Source organism: Harpia harpyja, chromosome 2 (assembly GCF_026419915.1).
Source record: "Harpia harpyja isolate bHarHar1 chromosome 2, bHarHar1 primary haplotype, whole genome shotgun sequence".
Taxonomy (NCBI): domain Eukaryota; kingdom Metazoa; phylum Chordata; class Aves; order Accipitriformes; family Accipitridae; genus Harpia; species Harpia harpyja.
In genome coordinates this window covers 14,314,376-14,338,658 of record NC_068941.1, presented here as the reverse complement: position 1 = coordinate 14,338,658, position 24,283 = coordinate 14,314,376, and the positions used below count along the sequence as shown (strand labels likewise).

The following is a 24,283-nucleotide window of genomic DNA, read 5'->3' as shown; positions in this document are numbered from 1 at the left end:
CTGTAGTTTAAAAGCAACCCAGGAGAAAGTCAGTGAAAAGTCACAGTGTTCAGTTCCTATAAGCTCATATCCAGGTTTAAACTTGCAGTCCCCTAACGTTACCTAAATGATGTTCTGATAGGTCAGTAGTTGCTTTAAGCTTGGCTTCACCTCTCCTACTGGGGAGATACGGTTCAACACCTGGGGTCTGCTTTAATTTGCGTTAGAACTTGTGCATGTTGTATAACCACAGAAATATTGATAGCCTTCCCCTCTTTTCGTGGTCCCCCTGAGAAACAGAAAAATTCACCCCCAGTGAACAGGAAGGATGCTCCTAGAAATATTCAGGATAAAGATGCATGAATTGGTTCAGGGGTGAGCAAGTGCAGAAGAGTGAGGATGCAGTAATGTTCCCCCATCATGGATTAGGCCAATTCAAGTGCATAAACCCAAGAGCCAGTCACTGACTTGGCTGCTGAAGGCAAGCCTAAAAGTGTTGAAAACGCACAAGGCTGAGGCTGTCAAGTGTGCTGGCATAGATGAAAAATGACGGAGTCACAGTCCTCAGGCTCCTAGCTTTTGGGTGTTTTGTGCCTAACAAGGTTCCCTTTATCTTTTTGATAGCTTGTAACACATATTTATGAACACAGGGATTAGTACTTGCTTCTTTTCCATCTTTGCCATTCTCTTACCTTTGTTACACATCCTTGTTTTTGGACACAATATTTGTACAGCTGCAGATGGAGCACCAAGATGTGTCCTTTCAGTAAGTGCTTAGTCGAGTATACCCTAGGCTTTGAAAGCTCTGGTAAACACACTCTCTGTTTTTATAATCAGCCCTTGATTCTGTTTTAGATGCGTGAGTATTCATAGAAAATAATCACAGAGGAGCAGTGTGGGCTGGATCAAGGGAGGAGGTATTTTGCAATCACCTGCTCCCCAAATATCATTCACTGAAGCACAAGAGGAAATGTGCCTTAGTACCCATTTCTGTTTTGGCTCGGGAATGGTCCTAGGCCACAGTGCTCAGGTCAGGATGCAGTACTCCTTGCAGCTGAGCGTTTTGAGTGCAGAGGTGGAGGAAAGTCTTGCACCAGGAACACAAACCTCTAGACCTTTGGCAGGGCTGGGGGAAGGAAAGGGCGTGTGGCTACAGTTGCCCTTAGACCTAGGTGAGCAAGGCTATTGCGTATCCCTCCCTCTCCTTTCAGCCTGAAGACAATTAAGTTTGCACCGTAGAGGTCGAGATGAAGTGGTTGTAAGGAAGGAGAGATGATGTTAGCCTTTCTGAACCAAAAGGAGTCCGTGTGCTGAGCAGCCCAAGTGCTCTCAGGAGGACTCTTCAAATGACTCTGCTTGTCTCTCCGGAACAGCTTGCTAGATAAGAAATGCTGCAGTTCTGCTGTAGTACTTTTGCCACCAGCCCCTTTCTCAGCTCGCTAATTAATTAATCATCTTTTTCTCTTCTGCCTTCTTTCCCTCATTCATTTTCAGCAGTTGCAGCAGCAGTCACATTTGCCTCGGCAGCATCTGCAGCAACAGCGGAGCCCGTACCCAGTGCAACAGGTCAATCAGTTCCAAGGTAAAAGTCAAATTCTTTTTCCTATATTGGAGTCGATGTATGCCCCTGTAGCGGGCCTGTGGAAGTTCATGTGTTTTGTGAAGACCAGGGTTTAAGCAGTGTGCCAGAAGAGGAAGACAGGCTGTTGCACCCTTGCACATACTGCATATTTACCAAAGGGGAATGCCCAGGTTTGTGTATTTAGTTAAGTTTCTAATTTCCTTTCTGCTTCCCTCAGCGAAAGCTGCATTTTTTATTTGACATTTGTTTTGCCTCTTTGACATCTGGATTCTATGGATTTATCTTGTTTGCCTTCATTCTCATTATGCTTTTTTTTTTTCCAGCTAGTGTCTCACACTGTATCTTGGTTTTACCCCTCTTCATTCCCTACTTTATCTAATTTGATGAGCAGAGAATTTCAGAGAGGTGATCCTTATCTGGAGAAGTGACTGATAAATGTCAGGTGTGGGAAACACAGTGAAATATCTGAGATGTAAATGGAGATTTTGTTAACGATCTCAAAAAAAGCAAGTATTATTTCAATGTGCTCACAGATAACTGAAGAATGTAAATACAATCAGTTTGGCTTAGGAAAAGAAGTTAATTCTGAGCTTTTTAGGTGCAAAGTATCAGCTGAATGTCTTCACTAACCATGGATTCTAAATAGACGTGAAACGAACATGCACTTGCACTCTATATTCATGATAGTGTCATGTAACTGCAACAGAAAACGAGGGAGGCAAGCATATTGCAGTTCTTGTACCCAGGAAGTGAACAGGTAGCCAGATCTGCTGCTGGTATATATCAGGGTGGCTACTTCTAATCACCTTCTCATTTTTATCTTCGGCAGCATAAATTCTGTATGAAATTCCCCCCCCCCCAGTAAATTCATTTGCAAAATCAAAATGTATGTGTGTGCACTGTCATACATTGAGATGCACACGTAAAATCTTTCTGCATTAATGCTTCTTTGAAACCTTGCCTTCATATGTATTATTTAAAAGAAATGGAGAAGAGAGTTTAGGCTCATCTGACAGAGCAAGGAACTAATTTTCATAAATGAGCTAATTTAAATATAAATATTTCACCATTTTTCCTATTTAGTCACAAGAATGTAATCCAGTGCAGTGGGTTATGTGTAAATGAGACCAGAAGGTGGCCAAAAATTTTAAAATGTGTTGCATCTGTCTTTTAACTGCTCCTTCTCTGATCTCCTGTCTCTTATGCCAAGCCCAGTAGTTAACAAAAGTAGTATGTGAACCACTTGCTGGTAGTGACTCCTTTGGAGGGTTTCAACTGCCATTTTCAATTAAAAAGTAGCTAAAGATGCATTAAATAAAGTTTTTCACATTATCTGTATCATCTTAAGCACCTGCTGGAGTCATTGTAAAAAGAGACTGTTTCTAATCATGGAAGGAGGAGGTGACTCCTCCTTAAATTAAGAAAAATCAAGGGGACCCTAGTGCCAATCATTAAGAAAACGGTTTGATAGCATGGATAAAGTAAAAGCTGCCACTACATTTGCCCTGTTCAAGTGAGATCCAGGTGGTCTCTCTTCATGCTACAAAATGTTTCATTTATCTATATGTTGGAGCTAAAAGCATCCTCCAGAAGCTTATCCTGCTGCAGCAAAAAGGAGGTGTAGCCATCCTCTGCATTGTATGCAAAACTATAGAAATGACGCTTCCTTTATTCACACCCATTTCTCATAGAAACCAAGCCAATGTAAATAACAGGGCCTAGTACTCACTATTCTCCACGGATGTTCAGGTATGTTGTCCGTCACAGAGGGACAACAGATAGGGGCTGATTTAAGAACATTCAGATTTTGTTGTACAATTCGTGACTCTTAAAGCAACCATTTTAGATTTACATCTTGCATTTAATGATGTTTGAGCTGGGAGTAATTGTGTGCCTCACGCTCTCGGAGCTTCACCTGCAGAGTATTGTATTTAGTTTGGTATGGTAGTGACTCAAAACCACAATGAACCCATGGCATACTCAGAGCTCTGGTAATTGTTTTTAAATAAAGACAGTAAATACAGAAGCATATTGGCTTCCCAGAAATCAATAGCTCCCCCCATCTCTGAAGGGAAGACACAAGCATGGTTCAGTTATCTGCCACGGTGTGGAATTTAACAAGGTTAGGATTTTCTGGTTTCCCATCACTGGCCTAAGGTGGAGTAAAATGTGCTTATAATATTGATTCACTAATATACTCTCCCTGCTTTAAATGTCCACAAAAAACAATTTTTCTTCTTTCCTTAGACTTAATCAGTAACAATGATATAGAAAATCCATTCATTTATGCCTCCTGAGCTATTAAAAAATTGATTGGCTTTCTGAGCCTGACACTTCCATTTTCAAGGCTTACTTTTGAAAGACAATGGAGATATTTAAAAGAGAGCTTCAAATGGTAAACTGAAGTTCACCTGCTTTGGTGCCATTGAAGAAGACCAATGGCAGCTTTCTCATTTGCTTGCTAGAATCTGAATTAGGCTTATCTGAAGAAGAAAAGTGCTACTACACCATAGTGCATATGCAACTTTGAAGTCTTAGGGACTAATTTTTTTCATGGAGGAGGGTGCACATTGTCACTGGTCCTGGGATAAAAAATACACACAAAAAGAAAGACTCGTATTTACTTTTGAAAGGGGACTTTGACTCCCAGGTCAAATGTAATCTCTGGTCCTAGCGAAGTAAGAGAAAGGCAGGCCTATTTCAGCCCTACAGCTCCCGTGGCTGTCTAGCTTAGGTACCTGAGTAGGTTATTATCTGAGAGGCAACCATGGCTGTAATCATGCATCACGCATGCAGTCATGTTGCCTGATTCTTCAAGAATCTGAAGCCATGATTCCCTTTGGGTACACATCCCAAAATTGTCAGAATTGAGAACTACTTAGTGAGTAAATCATTGGCCTTTTAACCTTGCCAGCCTCATTTTAGCCTTAAGGGAAATTAGGCTGCTCACCTGCATTGATGGTATTCTCTGCTGAACAGTGTGCCGCTTCACGAATCGAATACCTAACACGATCACCGATCCTGTTTAGGGTGGTACTTGAGCTGTGTTGACTCTCACCTTCAAGGAGAGGGGATTTGGCAGGTCAGGACAGAGGCTGCGGCCAGAGTGAGGTGGGGAACACATAATCTCTGAAATGCAACTATCATTAGGCAGCAAGCACATCTCCCAAGGATGGATAACCTTCTAGCTCTCTGGTAACCTTCACGTGAAACGATAATTTATTCACTCAGAAAGCACAGGGATCTGAAATCCTACTGTGATGCAGAAGGCTCCTACAGATTCTCTCTTATGCAAAGACGTGTTAATTACAATTTACGGGGTTGTGGTTTTTTCTTACCTTCCTCCCTTTTTGGTGTAGGTTCTCCCCAGGATATAGCAGCTGTGAGAAACCAAGCAGCACTCCAGAGCATGAGGACATCCCGAATGATGGCCCAGAACGCGAGCATGATGGCAATGGGTCCCTCCCAGAACCCGAGCACACTGCCCACGACCGCAGGCCAGTCAGACATGGGCATGGCTCCTTACAGCAACGCCTCTTCCAGCCAGCCGGGAATGTACAGTATGAGCACAGGGATGAGCCAAATGTTGCAGCACCCAAACCAAAGTGGCATGAACATGGCACATAACGCAGGCCAGGGAACGAGGCAGCCTGCCTCTGGACAAGCGGTGGGAATGGTCGGCACTTTTGGTCAGAACATGCTGGTAAATTCTGCTCTTCCCCAGCATCAGCAGCAGATGAAAGGACCCGTGGGCCAGGTCTTACCCAGGCCACAAGCACCACGGCTTCAAAACCTGATGGGGACTGTCCCTCAAGGAACACAGAACTGGCAGCAGCGAGGCTTACAAGGTATACCCGGAAGGACTAGCAGTGAAATGGGGCCCTTCAATAATGGCACAACGTACCCGATGCAGTCTGGGCAGCCACGGCTGTCCAAGCAACACTTCCCACAGGGGCTCAATCAGACAGTTGTGGACACGAGTGGAACAGTAAGAGCCCTCAACCCAGCGATGGGAAGACAGTTGCTGCAACCACTACCGGGGCAACAAGGAGCCAGCCAGGCCAGGCCGATGGTAATGCCTGCAATAAGCCAAGGGGTCCCCACAATGTCCGGCTTTAGTCAGCCTCCAACGCAGCAAATGCCAGGTGGTAACTTTGCTCAGAGCAGCCAAGGCCAGGCCTATGAGAGGAATCCCACTCAGGACATTTCTTACAACTACAGTAATGAAGGAGCGGGGGGGTCATTCTCCAGTTTAGCAGAGGGCGCAGACCTTGTGGACTCCATCATTAAGAGCGGACCAGGGGATGAGTGGATACAAGAACTTGATGAGTTGTTTGGAAACCCCCAGTGAATGGGCTTGTATAGTCTGGAGCTTTGGTTGTTATGTTTGAAAAAAGAGAAGAGAGAGTTGGATGTTCTCCCCATCCTTGGATTGTTGGGGTTTTGTTTGAAGTGGTTTGGTTTGGGGTTATTTTGTTTTCTTTTGTTTTTAATCGTGCAAACTGAGCTGATCTGTAGCCAACTTTGGAAGATTTAGGGGACGATGAAAACATCGGCATCCCAAGACTTCCACCAAGCAATCTCCGTTGTGTGGCAGCACCCGTTGTGTGTGGGGAGTGGGCAGGATGGGGAAACTGGAAAAGCCGGGTGATGCCTCTGGTTGGGAAAATTTGGTCTTTCCCCACTGAAACAAGGCTTCATTGCACAGTGGTATGGGGTGGTCCCAATATCTCCTGCCTCATGTAACTGTAAACACTGCAACTTTCAGGGGAACAGATGAAAACAGCCGGGAGCAAAGCCTAAAGACGTCTGTGGGCGATTGCACAGGCCATGGTCAGAAATGGGCTTAACTCCAGGGGTAAGCAGGTCTCGGTGAGCCACAGCCAGGCCCATGGGGCCGGCTCTGGGCTGTCACAAGGGAACGTGCAGCGCACACGTGACAAACCTAAAGTCACAGGGAGGTCACCATTTTCACTGCAGAGTGATAAAAATCCAAGAAAAGTGTAGGAGAACATAAATTTGGCAGTGTGGTGAGGACAGTTTGATTATGGGACTCCTGCCGGACATGGCTTAGGTGGGTGGGGTAACTTAAGGAGCTATTTAGTCCCCTTGGGACTTGCAGTAGTGCTTCTCTGTCAGAGCACTTTGGCATGTGCTGCCTGGCAGTGCAGAACAGCAGCTATGAATGGTGTTGAAGGGCTGGGAGGTACCAAGTAGGTCCTAAGCAGGTCCCTCTCTCTCTCTCTCTCCTTCCTCCCCAGTATGTTTTCAGTTCACTTCCTTCCCCTCCTATCCTTCCGTGTAAAGTGAGCTGGCTGCACTTTTTTTCGGGTGACCAACAACTGCCACAAAGGTGCAGGCAGGGAAGGAGACAACAGGCATGAGAAAATGTACAGGGAAGGTTTGGCACGCAGAATGAGTTTCTCCTCTCCTCTTGAAAAGTGCAAGGCTGGCAGATAGTATTACCCTGGAGTGTCTGGGTTCTCGATGTGATGTTATATGCAGCCTGATCTTCAGTTTTAAACAGATGTTTGGTCTAATCTCTCTGGTTTGCTGGAACAGAATTCACTGCAGTGTTTGAAGAACAAGAACCAGTGAAGGACTAGTAAAGATCATTCATGAATGGGTAAAATAATGGATGCAGTTATTACAAACATGGGGTCTGCCCAAATAAGCTTTTAGGTAGTAGTGACATATCACTATCTCCACTGTGTGGACCAGTTCTAAGCCGCACTGTAATGAAGTTGTGGTATGTCTTGCATAATATTGAGATGCCAGCCATTCTGAATGTCTAAAGCAGTGGTTCCCAAGCTGCAGTCTGAGGCTGGGGTAAGCTGTCCTCCGAAACCTATCACCTTTTTAGTGTTTTCAGCTGAGAGCTGCTTATCAGGTTATATAGTGGCACATAAAAAAAGTTAACATGATCCACAGTCCAAAAAGTTTGGGAACCTCTGGCCTAATGCTGGCCTCTGTGAGCCATAAGATGTGCTCTGCAGTGAAAGTGTCTCTAGTGTACAACTACCAGTACCAACTATCCAGCTACCGATTATCTCCTTGTGTGCTGCTCTCCTTGGGCCCGGCGATACAAAGTGCTCGGCTGCTGAAATCCACGGGAGCTGACGGGCTCAAGCCCTGCCTTTCCCTGTGGAGCACAGATACGCATCACATTAAGGAGTGGGAACAAAATGGGCCTGGAAGCATCTCAGGGCGCCATTACGGTTCCCTTTCATGCAGTAATCCCTTGCAGGGCTTACCTAGACAAGGGGAAGTATCTGTTTTAAATGCTATAATGTAGGCAGGACAAGCTGCATTTTTAACATGGACTAGCTGGTCAAGATGAGCTATTGATCCAGCTTGCCCTGACTGCTAGATTTTTAAAACATGCTTTAGTTACATGTCTTTTAGCTGTCCCCTTTTTAAAATACAGCAGAAGGACCTATTCCAGTTCCAGCTGAAGATGATAGGGGTTTGCCTGTCTGCTGCTTCAGCAGGAGCTGGACTGGGCCCTAATTCAGTGAACGAGAGCACCAGCCAAAGTTTTCAGTCCATCTTGCGGGTAAGCGGCTCTTGGTCGGACTAGCCTGAACGGAAGGGGTAGGCAAACAGTGAGAGAAATGGTACCCTGAAGATTCGAGGGCGTCTGCATATATGTGTGTCTGCGTGAGCGTGAGGGTGAGGGAGCGACGAGCTGGTGTGGCACATATGTGTCCTGCCCCGTACGACAGAGGCACGCCAGGACGAGGAGGCAGCGAGCCCGCTGCTCGGGGGACGGCGCTGGGGACGGCACGGCATCCCTTTGTCGGGTGCGAGTGACGGGGGGTCACCTGCCAGCACAGAGCTGGGAAATGAGGGTTTAGAAACACACAACCACCACACTGCGGCCAAGTGCAAACCCATGTGCGTCAGGGAGATACAGGCTTTGGTGAATACATGGTGATGAAGACTGAGTCTCTGTTGTCTTTGCAAAGCTTCCTCCAAATACTCCGTACTGGGACCAAGTACTAGAGAGGTAGATTTTATTAGATTTGGGGTTGTTTTTTTCTTTCTTACTATGGTGCTGATGTATATGTAATGTTAAAAAAAAAAAAGTTATTTGTAAATATGTTTTTACAATTCTACAGATATCACTGGGTCTACTATCTGTAAAATATATACATATAAATATATATATATATACTGTTTGTTTAAAATAGAGTATTTTTATTTCATTCCTTAACTCATCCTTACTGCAGTGGTATTGCACTTCAGATGACGTCTAATTACTAATTTGTACTGTATCCCTGACGGCAACTTGCTCCATTTTATTCAGATTTTTCTAGTTTTCTGTTTTTACTTTGTACATTAAGCATTGCTTATTTCCTTTTAAGACCTGTACAGAGCTCTGAAAATGTAGAAGACCTGATGTTAACATACCACTTTTAAAGAAAAACAAAACAAAACAAAAACAAACAAACAAACAAAAAACAAATAAAAGATGGTTATCTGAGTCATATACCAGGCTGGTTTATAGGGTCATCTCTCGCCCCACTCCTGCGCCTCGGTGGGTGATCTTCCAGGGGAAGGAGGGAAGCCGGCTTCAGGCAGGCCTGGTTTCAGCCCCGGGGTTGCTGCACGGCTGCCTCACCGCACCCTGCGGGGCTGCCCTGGCCCGGCCGGAGTCGGGGCGTTACAGGCAGGGTATAGCCCCGCACCAGGCCCCGGGCTGGTTCAGCAGCCGGTAAACCCGCTGCATGCCGGTTAGCCCCGCCGGGCAGACCCGAGCGGCTCTCCCTGCAGCTGCGGAGCCGCAGGTTGCGGTGATGAGCTGCCGGGCTGGGAGTGCTTCGTCAGGAGTCTGCCTTGCTTTGGGGTCATGGTGCCCCTTGCTCGGAGCAGGGTGAGCTATCAAAACTGCCTGTGCTCCGATGCGAGGTCTGCGCTCCGGCAGTTGCTACGGGGGACTTGGTCCCTAACTGGGCCTGTTAGAGACGGCAGCTCCAAACTTCTGCGTTTATTCCGTGTAGGGAGTAGGGAAGTGCTTCCAGGAGAGGACACAAGATGGGGAGCCCAGGATTCAGGAGTTCTGTGGCTGAGATCTGGGGAGGCGAGGTGGGCTGGAAGAAGGGAGATGCAGGGTTGGACGTAGAAGTTGGAAAGAAGAGACGGGGAAACTGGGGAAGCGTGAAGACGCATGCTTAGAGTAGTTCCCTATCACCTACTACTACTACACTGTGAGAACTGTGTTGTCAGAAGCCTTTTGGAAAGTGCATGTAGACTTGTTGAATTTATATGACCTGTTCAAGATAAACATGTCATGTAGCCTTCGAGGCTTGACACCGATTTCTCCGTGTTGCCAGCCTACCGGGGAGTTGTGGGGGATCAGACGTTGGACCTCTGTTTGCAGAGCTTGCTCTTCGGGATGTCAGTGTGGCTTGGCTCCACGTACAACCTTTAAGGTGAGGTTCCCCTTCTCTCCTTAACGTCAGTCCTTTACCATTCTAAATGTGGATAATGGGGCACAAAGAAGGAGACTGGCCCGTATCAGAGCAGCTTGCCAGAGTTACTCCTCAGCGTGTGCTGGCAGAGGGCTTGCTGAGAAGAGATGCTTTCAGCAAGAGGCCCCTAGGTACTGACTGGCTTTGAAGCTGCAGCAGGGGCCATCGTCGTTTCTGATCATGACTGACAGATGAACGTTTGCGTCAACTAACAGTGTATAGGCTGAATGTGCAGCCCCATACTGACTCCTCAATCAGCAGGCAGGAAATGGTGTGGTTCTTGCTAGAGTTAAACTAAATACTGACTCTGACAGTATCCATCTATTATAGGTGTATTTTGTTTTTAATGATAGATGAGTCAGTCTTTAATGGGTTTTGATCATAGACATTCTGTCCTGGCTTACTGGGGAAAAAGCAGTGACTCAGAAGACAGGCGGCATCCTCAACTCTAGGCCTACTTCTGCCCTCTCGTTAGCTGGTGCAGCTCCTAAAATGTTAGGTTCATGTTTATTCCCTAGCATTCTGGCTTTGTGCTGCTGGGTGATGCTTTGCAGCTTCACACCTGCGTTTTTTGGCATGTGAAATTGTCCCTGTGTGACAGCAGTTTATTCCTTTCTGTGGAGTGGAATGGAACAGAACGGAATGGAACAGAACGGAATGGAACAGAACGGAATACAATAGAATAGAATAATAGATGTGGTATGGGAAGCTATCTATAAACACGCCAGATCACTACAACAGGTAAGCTTGGAATGGAATAATTTCAGAGGCAAAGACCTATTTGAACACAGTTAGTGACCTTTGGGCCTCCTCTAGTATGTATTTCAAGCCTGTTATGTGGACGCCTTTGTCTTGGTTTTGATTCTGGCGGCAGCACTTCCTGCTGCCCGTGACCGACGGAAGGCATCACTGGCAGGTGGGTAGGTGGATTTTCTGTCTCTCAGCCCGTAGAAGGAAAGTTGGTGGAAGAATTCCTAGTGATTTCTGTGGTTAAATCTGGCCCTGTTGTACTTTCTCCCCGGAGGCAAGTGCCGGAGAGTTGCCCTTTCCGCAGCTGTGTCAGCTCCAGCCTGTTCACCATCACAATCTGTCCTCTTCCGCTTGGCAGCTGTTATTGGACCCAAGTCTTGCACCTTTGTACTTGTTTCATTTTATTGTTTCAAATGCCATTTCAGCCTTTGCCACCTGCAGGCGCTTAGTTGTGTCTTTTAATCACAATCTAACTTCTGCACGTGTCCACCTTTTTCTATGAAAGGTTATTATGAACCTGATCCAACACTCAATTATTTTGTGGTCAGGTTATCAACCTCAGTACACTTTTAGAAAGACCATAAGCATGTTCATTATACAGACCTGAGTGAACACCACTATAAATGTGCCGTATTTTTAGCGAAATCATGTCTTCAGAGGCATGACAAGAAAAATTTCTGCCTGCTGGCTCTAGCATTGCCTGAATAATTTGAATTATCGGGAGCTACCAGAATAGGCATGGCCTTGCTTCTCCGTTCCTCTACATAGTTTCAATTGACCATCAGCATACTTTGAGCTCACGGTGGTAGGCCGTGACTTTTCCCCCCTTTTAGCAGAAAACTGTTTTCATAGTCAGTTTGCTTTTCATTGTCATTTTGTGATTCCCAGAGCTGTGGCCATGCTGAGATGTTTGTCTAGTCTTTCCCACACCCCAGCCATCTGTGCCTTGGTGGGAGACAATGCAGTAGACCCAATTGTTAGATGAGCATCTGTGCTGCCTTTTTGTCTGGGCTGGCTCTCCCTCTTGCAAGTGCTGCGCTGTGGGTACAGCCTGTCTTCGAGAGGCTTTGTGTGAGGACTGGAATCTGCCTACAGGAGGGCCCTACTTCTACGAGAAGAGTGTTTGAGCATGTGTTGAACTGTAAACGTACGTATAAAATCAAAAGGCCTTCACAGAAACGTAGGGTCAAGTGCAGCTTTAAATGTTTTCCTGAAGAAAGCGGTGTTTCTATATATGCTTAAACAGCCTCCTGCAGTGGGATTGGATATACTTGGAAAATTGGGACCTCGCAGCAGCATACTGCATCAAAGCGTGTTTTTACATTTGTGCAGAATGGATGGCACTGCTGGGGGAAATGAAGAGGAGTGAAGGAAGACTACAGAGGCGTTGGCAAAGCTGAAGGACATTGGGTAAGATGGGTTGATGCTTGCAGTGCCAGTTGCAACTAAATTACTTAGTGAATTAATGGGTTTAGTTTTATGTAATTTGTTTACGGTTTACAATACTGTATGGGAAAACAGAACATTTAATTGCAAATGCAGATGTGACATGACATTCTGTCTTACTGCCTCCTTTTCAAGAGTGTAGGGAAAGGAGAAAGCGTAAACAGCTCAGGAAAAACATGCATTTTACATTGCAACAGGCTGTTAGTAAAGAGCTCTGATGCTTTATTCACACGCAGTTTATCATCTTTTTGGTGTTCAGGGAAAGCATCCACATTATTTATTTGTTTACAAAAACCCCCAGTCTTCAGAACAATTTACGTAGTTTCTTCATAATGCTGAAGTCCAGGTATTCATCCAGAAAGCTGTTAACAATCCCAGCTGCACCCAGGGTTATCAAGCACATTAGAATTATCAAGTTCAAATAAAAACCTGTTAACCTAGAAGTGGAAAGTAGAAAAATACTGTTACAAGCTGTACATGGTGTGTTTACAGTGAAACTGCTTGTCCACACCAGTTAAGAAGAGGTGTGTAGAATCAGAAAGGATCACTGCTGCAATGCTGCCTTGGTTGTTTTGGTAATAAACCATTCCCGCACATGAATTTTGCTAGGGAGAAGAGAGATTCGTAATATCCTCTCTATGGGAAAACTCTCCCCAGGTGCTTCTAAATATTCATGTGGAAGTTAGGAACTTGCTCCAGGATGAAGCTACCTCATCCCATGACATGAAGACCTGTAGGTAAGGCCACAGACAAGCTTGAGCACCTCACTGCAATTCTGGGTGTAGGAGACTGGGAGAGAAGCCTCCAGGGCCAAGAGAGAGCTGTGTGTGTCTCTTACATCCACATCTGTTGGTCAGGTACTCTCTCCACTGAGCTGGGAGGTCTGCTGCTGGTTATGACTTTGACTTGGAGATGGATTTTTGGACCGGAAAGGAAGAGTGTTGATCCTAAAAAATCAGCGATTAGGGCACTTGCTGGGGATGGGAGGAGGTCAGGCTGCTTTATTTGTACAGAATTGAAAGCTCCCACAGAAGAGGCTGGGAGAGCCCTTCAGCTCTGAAACACAGAGCTCACTTTTTGAGCACATGGGAGGAGGGAGCTTCCCCTCCATGCACACTCTCCTGGGGCTGTTCTCTGGTCTGACAGGCATATTCTGGGAGTTGCTGCTGGGTTGGTCTCTGCCAGCAAAGCAAGCAACAAAAGGTCTCTTTGGAGACTCCCGTCACGTTAGCATTGTAGAGAAAGGTCTGAGGAGCTTGTCAGCCTTCAATTTATAGCTAGCTATCCCCATACCCACAGAAGCTGAAGGGGTTAGGTGCTTGGGCACCACTGGGGCTGTGGGGAGCCTGAGAATCTCACTGGTGCTTAAAGACTTGGTATAAGTAGCCTTTCTGGGCATGCCATGTCTAAATGCGGATTTGAAAATGGTAAAGTATGAGATTTCCTCAGTTTCAGGAGAGGATGAGAAAAGTCTTTAGCTTAGCCCTTTAAGCATCTGTCAGAGCCGGCTGAAGGGAAGGATAGAGGGTACAGCTCACTTGCAAAGGCCTCTCCAGCACAGAAACTGAGTAGAAGGTGCATGTTCCTGTTGTGTTCTTAAAAAATCCAGCCTTGGCAAATCTGAACTGCAATTCATGTAGTGAAGTGCACGAATATGTGTCGTAACCAGCTCTTTGAGCATGTGGACCAGATTTGTCTTTATAACTAGCACGGCTGTAGTCTGTGATTACGGTTGAGATTCAGTTGAAGACTAATTACCTTCTCGCTACTAGGGCTGCTGGAGGCTTGTTGTATGTTTTGGCGGCCAGGTTCTGCATGTCTGACTTGAACTGACCTGTTGCTCACTGAAGCGCCCGCTGGAGGTTAGCACCAGGCAGGCCTGCAGCGGCAGGCCTCGTGAGCAAAGCTGTTTTCTAGGGCTGCCAGGGTGACTCTCGGCACCCTCTCTTCAATGCAAAGAAATTAAAAGTCTCACCAGAGTGTAAAGCTCTGTCTAATAGAGAAGCCAGCCACTGTTCTTAGGTTTCCTTGAGAGGCTGAATCTATTGGTCTAAGAGTACTGAATTAAAGCATGAGAAAGATTTCTTGAACAAAGGACTTTTTAGTTTGTTGATTAAAGAAAAGTCTGTTATGCTCTGCCTGTTCATTTATTTACACAGTGTTGCTCCCCAAACTTCCTTAATAGTTGCTAGTCTTCTGGCTGGTGTTCATTGCATCATTCGAATTATTGCATCTCTTACTGGGAGATATAAAATTATCTCCATATATTTGCTCTGGAAAACATAGCCTCTCCCTTCTCTTAAGCAACAGCTCTTCCAAAGAGGTTAAAGGATTCGTGGAGACTGTGGTAAAGGAGAATGGTAACATTGGTACACAAGCTATGGAAAATAGCCCTGTAGTACAGCCTTTTGCTGCCAAAGGATTATTCACTGCAAAATAGTCTGATTGTTTTGTATCTTCCTCTAGAAATATATATCGCAAGCCTTTTAATTTTATGACAAGCATATATCATCCTATTTTCTTTTTATGACTGATATGTGTGCTGGAAGAGGAACCTTAGGTCAGGACACAGAAGATAGTGCAATGACTTCAGTGAAACAAGAAATAAACTGCATGTTTCAGCATTTGTAGTGGAGGGTGTTTTGCTAGAGTGCATGTTTGTTGAAGCAGAATTCATGTTACGAGATGCTGTGCACTTAACATTCATTAACGTATGCTTATCTGAAGCTGTGTTCTCTTATCTGTGTGGTGAAAGTTCATCAGCCTACAAGGCCAGATATGCTTGCTTCCTTTAGTGCATTTTGTATGGCTAGAGTAAAGGTCTTAATGTGACAAACTGAGGAAAAAGGAAAACAGCAGACAGGCAGGCAGGGTGCAAACCTTGCCTGAGCAGTCTCCCATCCTGCAGCAGTCCTGAGCTGCAACACTGTGCTTCTGTTTTCAGACCTCTCTGAGTCTGGGTGCCGATATGCTCAGTACAAAGTGAGCACCCACAAGGTGAGCATGAAGCCTTTTCTCTCTTGTGACCTGTAGCACATGCACATCTTAACCTAGGCTTCTACTGTAACAGCCAGCCCTCTTCCCTGAGGGTTTCCGCTTCAGACCTCTTGCTGACGCTTTACACATGTTGCATTCAATTATAGTCACTTTTCACTGCCAGTCCTTGGCTCTCAGCCCAGCTTCAGACCGCAGCCTGGAGCTTTTAACCTGCATTCAGCTGGTAACTCCTTACCTTCCTTTCACAGACTGTACATAACCATGGAAGTACTTGTAGCGGGCAAACACGTACAACACACCCAGAAAGGAAGCCAATTCTAAAAAAGAAAAGATAAATGGTGGGGGAACAGTTAGAAAACTAAAAAATAAGGATCGTAGACAGTTAGATGCTTTAGTTATGTTTTCTAGTTGTATAGCTCTGGGGATTTTCATAGCTACCCATACCCTGGGAAGTTATCTTGGGAAAGAATCATTCAAAAGAGGTATACGTATTCTCAAACATTCACTACAGAAGGCTCTTGATATGGGTTTACAGATCGGGGCGGGCATAGGATTGTCCAAAAAAATCTAAAAGCATTCCCAGAAAAGGAGATATCAAGAACTGACAGGAATCTGTAGCTCCCCCCTTGCCCCAGTTTGGTGGTTATCCCAGAGACAGGATAGTGGGTTGGAGCACTGTGGCTTGACCCAGCGCTGTCATTTTCTATTGTTATGGCAGTTCATGCTAGAGGGGAGTGTTTGTTTTGGGAAGAGAATCTTATTTATGTTGTTAATAACCTGCTTTGCATTTATATAGCAGCTTTTATCCAAGGACATAAGAGAAAGCTGTAGTGAAGTTAGCTTTCTGACCTCCCTGTGGGAAGAGTATAAAGTCACTTGCATTTGATAGATGGAGCAGGGTGTGTAGGTCAGTCGTATTATCCAGGACTAAGCTGGATAATTTTGTGTTCTTTCAAACCGTGCGAGTGAGTATTACAGAGGACAGCTTTTACTGTGTTCTGGATTAACTCATGTAAACATACCTATGGGAGATGCTCAGCTGAAAAAATGACTTAAAGAGGAGGTTAACATAATCCTTCTTTTCTAACATATGACAGCACGTCTGTGTTGCTGGTTAGCAACTGTCATTTTCCTCAATTCGAGTGGCTGTCTATGAGCACGTGTACTATCTCCTATCCGATTTGTTGACTTGCGTGGCGCTACTTTTTATTTACGTTGGATTTGCAGTGGAGATGGGACTCTGGCTAGAAGAGAATAATTCTGTTTTGGAGCAAACATAGAAAATGGAGAAGTAAGCCAGTCGTTCAGGAAGGAGAGGTATAGTGGGCATGAGCTAGTTATCCTTTCTCCAGCCCACAGACTTCATGCTTCTAAAACATCAGCTGGGGAAGGGTTAATAAAACAGAATGCAAAAATTAGGCTCTGTCACAAGTTCTAGCTCTAGGAGAGTCCACCCCATCACTGTTAGGAGACATCACAGACCCACCTTGGAAAGTCCAACAGAGAGAGAGGTATGAAAGCTCTGTGGTGTCTGAGTTCAGAAGATTTGACCAAAAAACACCCCCCTGCTATGCAGCTGAGAAAACAGATTTTCCCGAGTCCCCGCTGTCTACCTGAAGTACAATATCTATGGTTGGGGATGCCGCTGTTATGACTGTGCTTCAGTGCTCAGTGCTATGTCCCAGAAGAAACAAGTCATAGCCCAGTGGTGGTGTCACTCATCTGGGATGTAAAAACCCAAAGGTTTGCTGGCTTTACCTCTGTCTCCATCAGCCAGAGGTCCAGCTACAGGGATGAGTGTTCTGACCTGAGCCTTTTCAGGCTGCCTCCTCCGCAGGGATGATAGCTATGCTTGATGTCCTGCGAGAATTGTCCCATAATGTGCAAATAATTGTTAGTGGGAAGCATCTATGGAGCTGCTTTTCTGAACGTTTCACCCTGCAAATCCACTGAACATGTGATAAATGTGCCATGTACTGGCTCCTTGGTTTGCAGAGAGAAGTGAAAGCTGGTGGGGCTATGTGAAACGCCATGACTAAGTGAGGATTTCAGTGTCACTGAGCATTTTTCGAGGAAGGCTATGCTAAGGCAATGCAATTAAAAGAAGGGGAAAAGATGTCTACAGTCATTTACCTTCTGATAAAATTAAAGTGTTTTAAAAACTTATGTAAAACTTCTCAGTCCAAGATAAAAACGAAAAGTGTTTACCTTGGTTACAAAACCATCCTGCAGTCCAGAGGACAGTCAGGAATATTGGGTAAAACTCCACACAGTTTTGTCTGCAGAATAAATTTGAAAGAACATTAGTCTGGAAAGAAAAAGAACTATGGGTGAGATTTTCAAGGAGAAACAGCTTTGGCCTCATTTTGTTGCCACTAAAGTTAATGCTATTGAATCCAGTGGGAGCACAGTCAAGCCAGCATTAGACACTCTTAAAAATTCTCTTCTTTGTATCTCAAATAAAAACTATTTAAAATATTTCCCTGGTATTTAAACTTAGACAAGGATCTGGATCCCAACTACATGGAAATAAATAGGACAAATAATCCTAAATCAAGTGCCTGTGCAGCAGAGGCAGGCAGGAATTCCAGCACATGGATGTGGTGTTAATCACTTATCTCCATACTCGGTATGCAAGTTTTGTGGGTCAGCATTCTCGGGACTGCAAGAGGAGGCGCAGAGCTGTGCATGAGCAGCTTGGATTGATCTGCTGAGGCCACCTGCCTTTATGAAGTGCTATCAGGCACAGGCAGCACATGATAGATCTTCTTATGGCGAGGACCATAACACCTTTATTTGTGGACATTATCAGTTTTCCCACCAATATTTTGTTGGGATATCTTTTCTTGATTGTTCTGAATAAATTTCTTTTTAACAAATTAGGCAACCTTCTATATCTAACATATTCTACTATCTAATACGTTGTCTAATGTATTCTATGCCTCGTTATTGTTATCCACTACAACTACAGTTACAGCAGATGTGATTTAAAATAAATATAAATACTTTTGCATAGGGTCATTAGCTAATCACAAACTGAAGCCCTTTAGGAAAACGCTGTCTTCTTAGACAGACTATTCCACCACTATCCACTGTGAAGACAGAGGTTTTCTGTGCTCTTGTCTTCCACGTGTTTGGTGTTAGCCACAGTCCAAGAACAGATAGCACAGCCTGCTAGATCCAGAACATCTGAATTCTCTAAGTTACAATCAATTAGCTCGCAGCCCCTCTTTAGGTTTGGGTAATCTGTTTGCCTACTTTGATCAGAATTTGATCAGTGACTGTTTTAAATGGGCTGAATTTACCCCATTACCATTAAAATAATAGCTGAACCATTTGAAAAGTGATCTGTTCATTCTTGTTCTTTTTTTTTTTTTTTTTTAAGCAAAGGATGCAAAGAAAAGGTAACCTTTTAAGATAATGTTTTTGCTTCTCTTCTGGACTGAATTGTTATTCATTGCCACCATCTTAATGATCTCCAGACTTACTGTGCACGAAATGTTCTGTCAAATTCTGGAGCTCCAGTGACAGCTGGGGGCATGACCTTGTGCTTCATTCTTGATTTCCCCACCAGCCAAGCAAAATGACCTGCAAGAAAAACAGGGGCTCACGAATTACACAGTTCCTCAGTTTGGTTGCGTCCCTAACACGTCAGTAATTTTTTAAATAGAGATCATTGTTCTTCAGCACTTTCCATTTCATTTGACAGAAAGAGAACCAATATTAGATGAACTAGTTTTTCCCCTACAAAAGTTTAGATCTTATCTTCAAGAGTGACACTCGTGAGGAAGGGGAAAAACTTCTATTTCAGAAATACTTTCATTCTCATTTTGCATTTGCTACACTAGCTATGACTTAAATATCCTTCCGCCTCATCTGAATCCTAGCAGTGCACAGCCTAGGAGCAGTCTAGTCACTCTACAGTGGCAATGTGCTGCCTTAGCAGTATCTCAGTAACCAAATTGCACTGATGGAGGTCACTTCCCTACTTGTTTGAATAGCATATGGTCATTTTGTTTTACTGACACTAAGAGCTATGATGCTTTGAAGTATGGGGCAGCATTACAATCTTTGGAAACAAAAATCTGGTGGCCACCTTTTTAAAGTTATTTACCCATATCTTATAGTGCATGCTTTTCCATCTGTTGTTATTGTCTCGGACTCTCAAAATTCAGTATGTTGGAAAGAGCAGAAAGCTGCAACCGGGGAGGCTGTAGCCTGTTCCCTGCTCACCACCTCATCTGCTGGAGAGCTCTGAGACCTGTCTGTTGGAGGACCTCTGCTGTTTCCACCTCCACTGATCGGAGCTGTTAGTACTTACCTGTCTTGTAAAAAACATTTTTTAGAACTGATGCAATGCCATGAAAAAGATAGATTACTTACTGTACAGTGACTAAATATCAGTTACTCACCAAAAAGAACCCAAACCAATCAAACACTATCTCTGCACTTCTGACCTGTATTTCTAGGATCACTTCTGACGTGTACATATATACCTGATTTTACTGATGTCCTCACTGCAGAAGTCTCCCCCTGAAAGTTGAATAGAGGCTCGCAAGGACAAAAGGCAATACACAGACAGCAATTTTCTGTATGCAGCAGAGCTCTTGGGCATCACCCTGTTTGACTTTAAAACTCTCTGAATACCTGGAGTTATTTTTCTGGCCATGTCGTAGCTGCCCTGTATGAGAAGCTTGCTATCTACCTTGTACCTAAACTTTACCTGGATCCAGAAACCAGGCACCCACCTGAGTTCACTGAAAAGACTTGTCTAAGGGGGAAGCCTAGAGCACACCATCTGTCCTCCCTTCTGGGAGCAGTGGCATTAAAATACAGCTAGAGATATTAGTGGTGTTGCCCTGTGCACCTCTTATGTCTTAGCCTTGTGGCCAAAGCCTTTCCCAAAATAGCATTTTCCCATCTGTCTTCTCCTCATATAAGTAATTATGGGCTGTGTTCAAGTGACCTCTTAACCTTTCTCTCCAGAGGCTAGTCAGAGCATCTCAGCTATCTCTCTGTAAGGCAGGTATACGGGACCTTTCATTGTATTTGCATCCAGCAAGACCTCCTCCACACCCAACCACACATCTCTCGTTATACCTGGTGATTCATCTGTCATTTGCCACCTTGCAGCCCTTTCAGAAGGGAAGAATGATAGCGGGGAGGTTTTAGGTAACATACTTCAGGGAGACTGAAACTCACAGAAGCACAAGAATTGCCTCTGAGAAATACTTTCCTGGAAAACTTAACTGAAAAGTTGCTTTTTAACTTCTGTCGCCCTCAGAATGATCTATTTTTTATGACAAATGCTACGTGCTGGCAAATCCTGCCTGGCTTATCAGTCAAAGTTGTAGGTGAGCCATAGTGTTTTGTGCAATGGTGTTTTTAGCCAGCAATGCGTTCCTCCTTTTCTGGCCGCACTGAGCCATTCAATACTTACAACCAGTCTGGGACCTGTTTTTTTCTACTGAGGAACTAAGGCAAGCCAAGGTGGCTCATTGCATCCAAGTCAGTTGAAAAAAGCCTTGAATGGATGCTGGACAAAATAAACTTACTGGGGGAAATAAGAAGATTAAAGCACTGTAGGGGCCAAATAGTTCTTGTTTGTTCAGTACAATTAACCAAAGCAAATCGTCAAGGCCATGGTATAACCCTGGCCTCAGCTGTAATGTGATTTGCCCTTGGTATTGCTTGGTCAGCAAGGCTCTAGCTTGAGGGGCAGAGATTTGCACGTGGGAGACTCTGGTTAACCATACGCAGAAGCATGTTGTGATAGTACGATACTACGGCTGACTGTCATAAAATCCAATTCTTTAGTGGTTTCCACCGTGATTGATGGGAACTTTGCTTCTATTAGGGACAAGTGGGCTTTTATATGCCAATGAAAACCAAGCTGTGGCACTGCATAACAGAAGAACTAGAATCATGTCTGGCACCTTAAAAGAAAAGGTGAGCCTGGTGTGCAGAACAAGACAGGTGCCAACCAGGAACTCGAAAAGAGCTCAGGAGAGGAATAATTACTGTATTTTTTTGTTAACTGCATAGGACTTGCCTTTTAGTTCCTTTCCGGTGAATGGAAAGTAGTGATGTAACTCCAAATATAAGTTTTGTGATTATGGTCTAACAAGGGCTAAAGTAAATAATAAAGCAATGGGAGAGCTCTTCTGCCCCACCCACTGGAGGTGCTGTCGTGAGGACTCCAGAAAGCATTGCAGCAGGAGCAAGTAAAGATTTTCATAGCCTTTTCTTCCCCCTGTATCAAGTTGTTCAATTCTAGCAGGCTAAATTACATGACTGAGGTAGTTACAAAGTATGCTTGGCTTGCCTTTGTTTGCTTTTTTTGCTTTCATCTTTAGGTGGCATTTATGGTTACTGAGTTAATATCTTTACTCTGAAAATACGGGACAAAGCAGGCTTTCAAGGAACATTGCTCTCTAACATTTTGTATGTGTTAAGAAGCCTGTAGAGAAGCTGATACCTGTATCACAGTGTATGATAGTGCATGTTAATTTGCATGGCCTGGCCTAACAACCGTTAAAAAAGAAATCAAATACTTTTTAATAATGTCTTGCTGGATCCTGCAACTACTAAGAGTGGTTTTAAAAGGTGCTAGTTCAGAGAGATGCTTCAAATCAGAGAAGTAGTGGGACTCTGGTCCTCCCTGTTCTCTCCTGTATCAATGACTGGAATTCGTTCTGTCCTTTCATTGGATTCCCTTGTTTTCCCATCAGTCTACAAAACCCTAATCTCTCAAGCGAATCTTAGCTGCTTAAAACTGGATTCATGACTGGAAACCACTTCCTGCATTGTTTCTGCTCTTTCTTTCTACCCTAGAGCATTTCTTGCACAGCTTAATCTTCGACTGACCTGATTCTTTGAATGGCTCTGAGACACTAAATCTTGTACCTCTGATGACTGCTAAGTGAAACCTGACTTCCAACACTGCTTCAGAGAGGTCCTACCGCCCATTAGCACCTTCCTAACTCAGGACCGGAGGCTCGGCAGAATAAACAGAAGAGCAAACAGCACTTGTAAACAGTGCTGTGTATGGTGTCTGTATTTTGTTCACAGCAAGCGGTCACATGCTGGGCTACTCCCCTTACACGAACTGGTTATAACACATGCTTACGGTGCCGGTTTCACAACATTCATCTGAACTCCCATAGATTAATCTGTGTTGGTTTACCCGTGCTAGAAGGCATGCTGAAAGTAAGCCAGGCTGTGATGATTTAAATCAGATCAGCAGATCAGATTCTTACACAGGTTTCTCTTTGGGCTTGATGTCAGACTGCCAGTGTAAATGAAAAACCAGGCTATCTTGTCTTTTCTGTGATTTTAACTAAGATTAACTAATATGGCTTAACCCTCACAAGGAAGAACATAGGTATTTTCCCCCCTCCCTTCACAGTTTCCGTATCTGTACAGTTCCTTGAGTTTTCAAACTGCAGTAATTTTCTGGATAATGTTTGGTTGGTTGGTTGGTTTTGCTACCAGATAGAAATGTTCTGTGAAGATCACAAGGGTATGTTGTAGCTGATCTGATGACAGAAAAAGAGAATGTAAATTTTAGATTCTTTTTATTTGCCTTCTGTTGTGTTGGGCTCTTTTTAACCTGGAAGGGTCACATTCTCAAGCTTTTTTTCTGCCTGGTACAAATGTTATTTCAGTAGTTGAGGCTTTCAGAACAAATAAACAAACAATCAAGCCACATAGATAGCTTGCTAGATAAGTTGGCAGTACTATAGATATTTGAAAAAAGACAGAGTAATTATTTTTAACTTTCTCTTAGTCTCAAACTAGTATAGCACAAATACCTTCAAAATGTATCTTTTCTCCTGGTGTAAACACAACTATATGAATCAACACATTTCAAAGAAAATAATGGCAAACATTAAAAATGCTACTGCAGTTTTAGACTGATAGACAGCAAAAAGAGCATCTCAGACTTGCCCACTTCTTTCCCTAGTCCTTGATTCTCAGAGGCATATCAGCAGGGGATAAAATAATCCATTTAGATCTTGAAGAAAAGTAATGATGAAGACATAATATGGAATAACTCATATTATTGCTGCCTTGTGTAAAGGTTTGCTTTCTTCCTTAATTTCAGATACTTAGCGTATATCTCTAGCTCAGGAAACAGTTTTTACAGCGCTTTCAGTCCAGCATTGGTGTACTTGATTTCACAAATTTACTCTCACTTTTGAGGTTTTCAGTTGTATAGGTGCCTAAATAGGAATCGAAACCAAGACACGATGTGGCTTTGGGGTAACTTTACAGCTAGTTACAAGCTCTCAGAATAGTACGATTCCAAAAAGTCGGCAAACAAAATAGAATTGAAAACAAATTAGTTTCTCCCACAGGGAAAAGTAATCTGCCCCACTGAGCCAACTCCCTCTCAGACTACAGAGAGGGTAAACAATGTTCCGGTGAGAAAAATCTTACGAGTTCTCAGAAATTAAAGTTACAAAACAGCCAGTTTATCATAAAATAATTTCCAGTACTTCAGAACCAGTGGAAACCTCCCCAAGCCCCAGCCACGCAATCCCACAGATCTTACATTGCTGGAAGGCGGAAAGAAGAGAGACAGCCGCAAGAAAAATTAAATCACCAGCCATGTTCCCAGCAGCTTCCGCGTGCAAGCAGGATGTGTGTATAGAAGAGAGAGCTTGAGTGAGCAATAAGGAAAAACAACAGGTGGGAGAATTATAGTGCTTTTCAGCATTGCAACAAAGGTCTGCCTTAGAAATAAAACTGCCTAACTTTTTAAAACAAGAGTGCAAAATTATGGCCATTTTTCATTCCTGAAAAAGTTCAAATACAGTCAGCCAGCCCTGCCTGCTTCTTGCCTGTGTGAAAGCGCAGAGAGAACAAAAACAGCCTTTCCTGCCTCTGTGGATTCAGCTGTTCTTTTATGTCTTAGATTTCAGTTGCAATCTCTTTGGGGGCGAAGACTTTTTGTTCTGTTCTGTGTTTGTACAGGGTCTAGCGCAGCAAGGTCTGCATCCATCACTAGTAGCACCACTCGAAAGCAGCAGGTGCAGGAGATGCGAGGGGG

At 44.1% G+C, this 24,283-nt stretch overlaps 2 protein-coding genes across 4 annotated transcripts in view; one reads left to right on the top strand and one right to left on the bottom strand.

The window, feature by feature from the left end:
- Positions 1-9,055, top strand: part of MAML3 (mastermind like transcriptional coactivator 3) — a 267,035-nt gene extending 257,980 nt beyond the window's left edge. For 2 of the 3 annotated variants that reach the window (XM_052815822.1, XM_052815802.1), the window contains exons 4-5: positions 1,474-1,561; positions 4,921-9,055. In XM_052815822.1, the coding sequence (XP_052671782.1) occupies positions 1,474-1,561; positions 4,921-5,912 (1,080 nt within the window). In that variant the 3' untranslated portion in view covers positions 5,913-9,055. The remainder of the gene's footprint in view (positions 1-1,473; positions 1,562-4,920) is intronic. The other variant, XM_052815812.1, reaches the window with a different exon arrangement.
- A 3,375-nt stretch (positions 9,056-12,430) lies between these two features.
- Positions 12,431-24,043, bottom strand: MGST2 (microsomal glutathione S-transferase 2). Its single transcript, XM_052815789.1, has 5 exons — positions 23,786-24,043; positions 18,717-18,816; positions 17,437-17,507; positions 15,464-15,545; positions 12,431-12,668 (listed from the first exon to the last, which is right to left on the bottom strand). The coding sequence occupies exons 1-5, from the start codon at positions 24,018-24,020 to the stop codon at positions 12,536-12,538; spliced, it is 621 nt and encodes a 206-aa protein (XP_052671749.1). The 5' UTR covers positions 24,021-24,043; the 3' UTR covers positions 12,431-12,535.
- Positions 24,044-24,283: the final 240 nt, after the last annotated feature.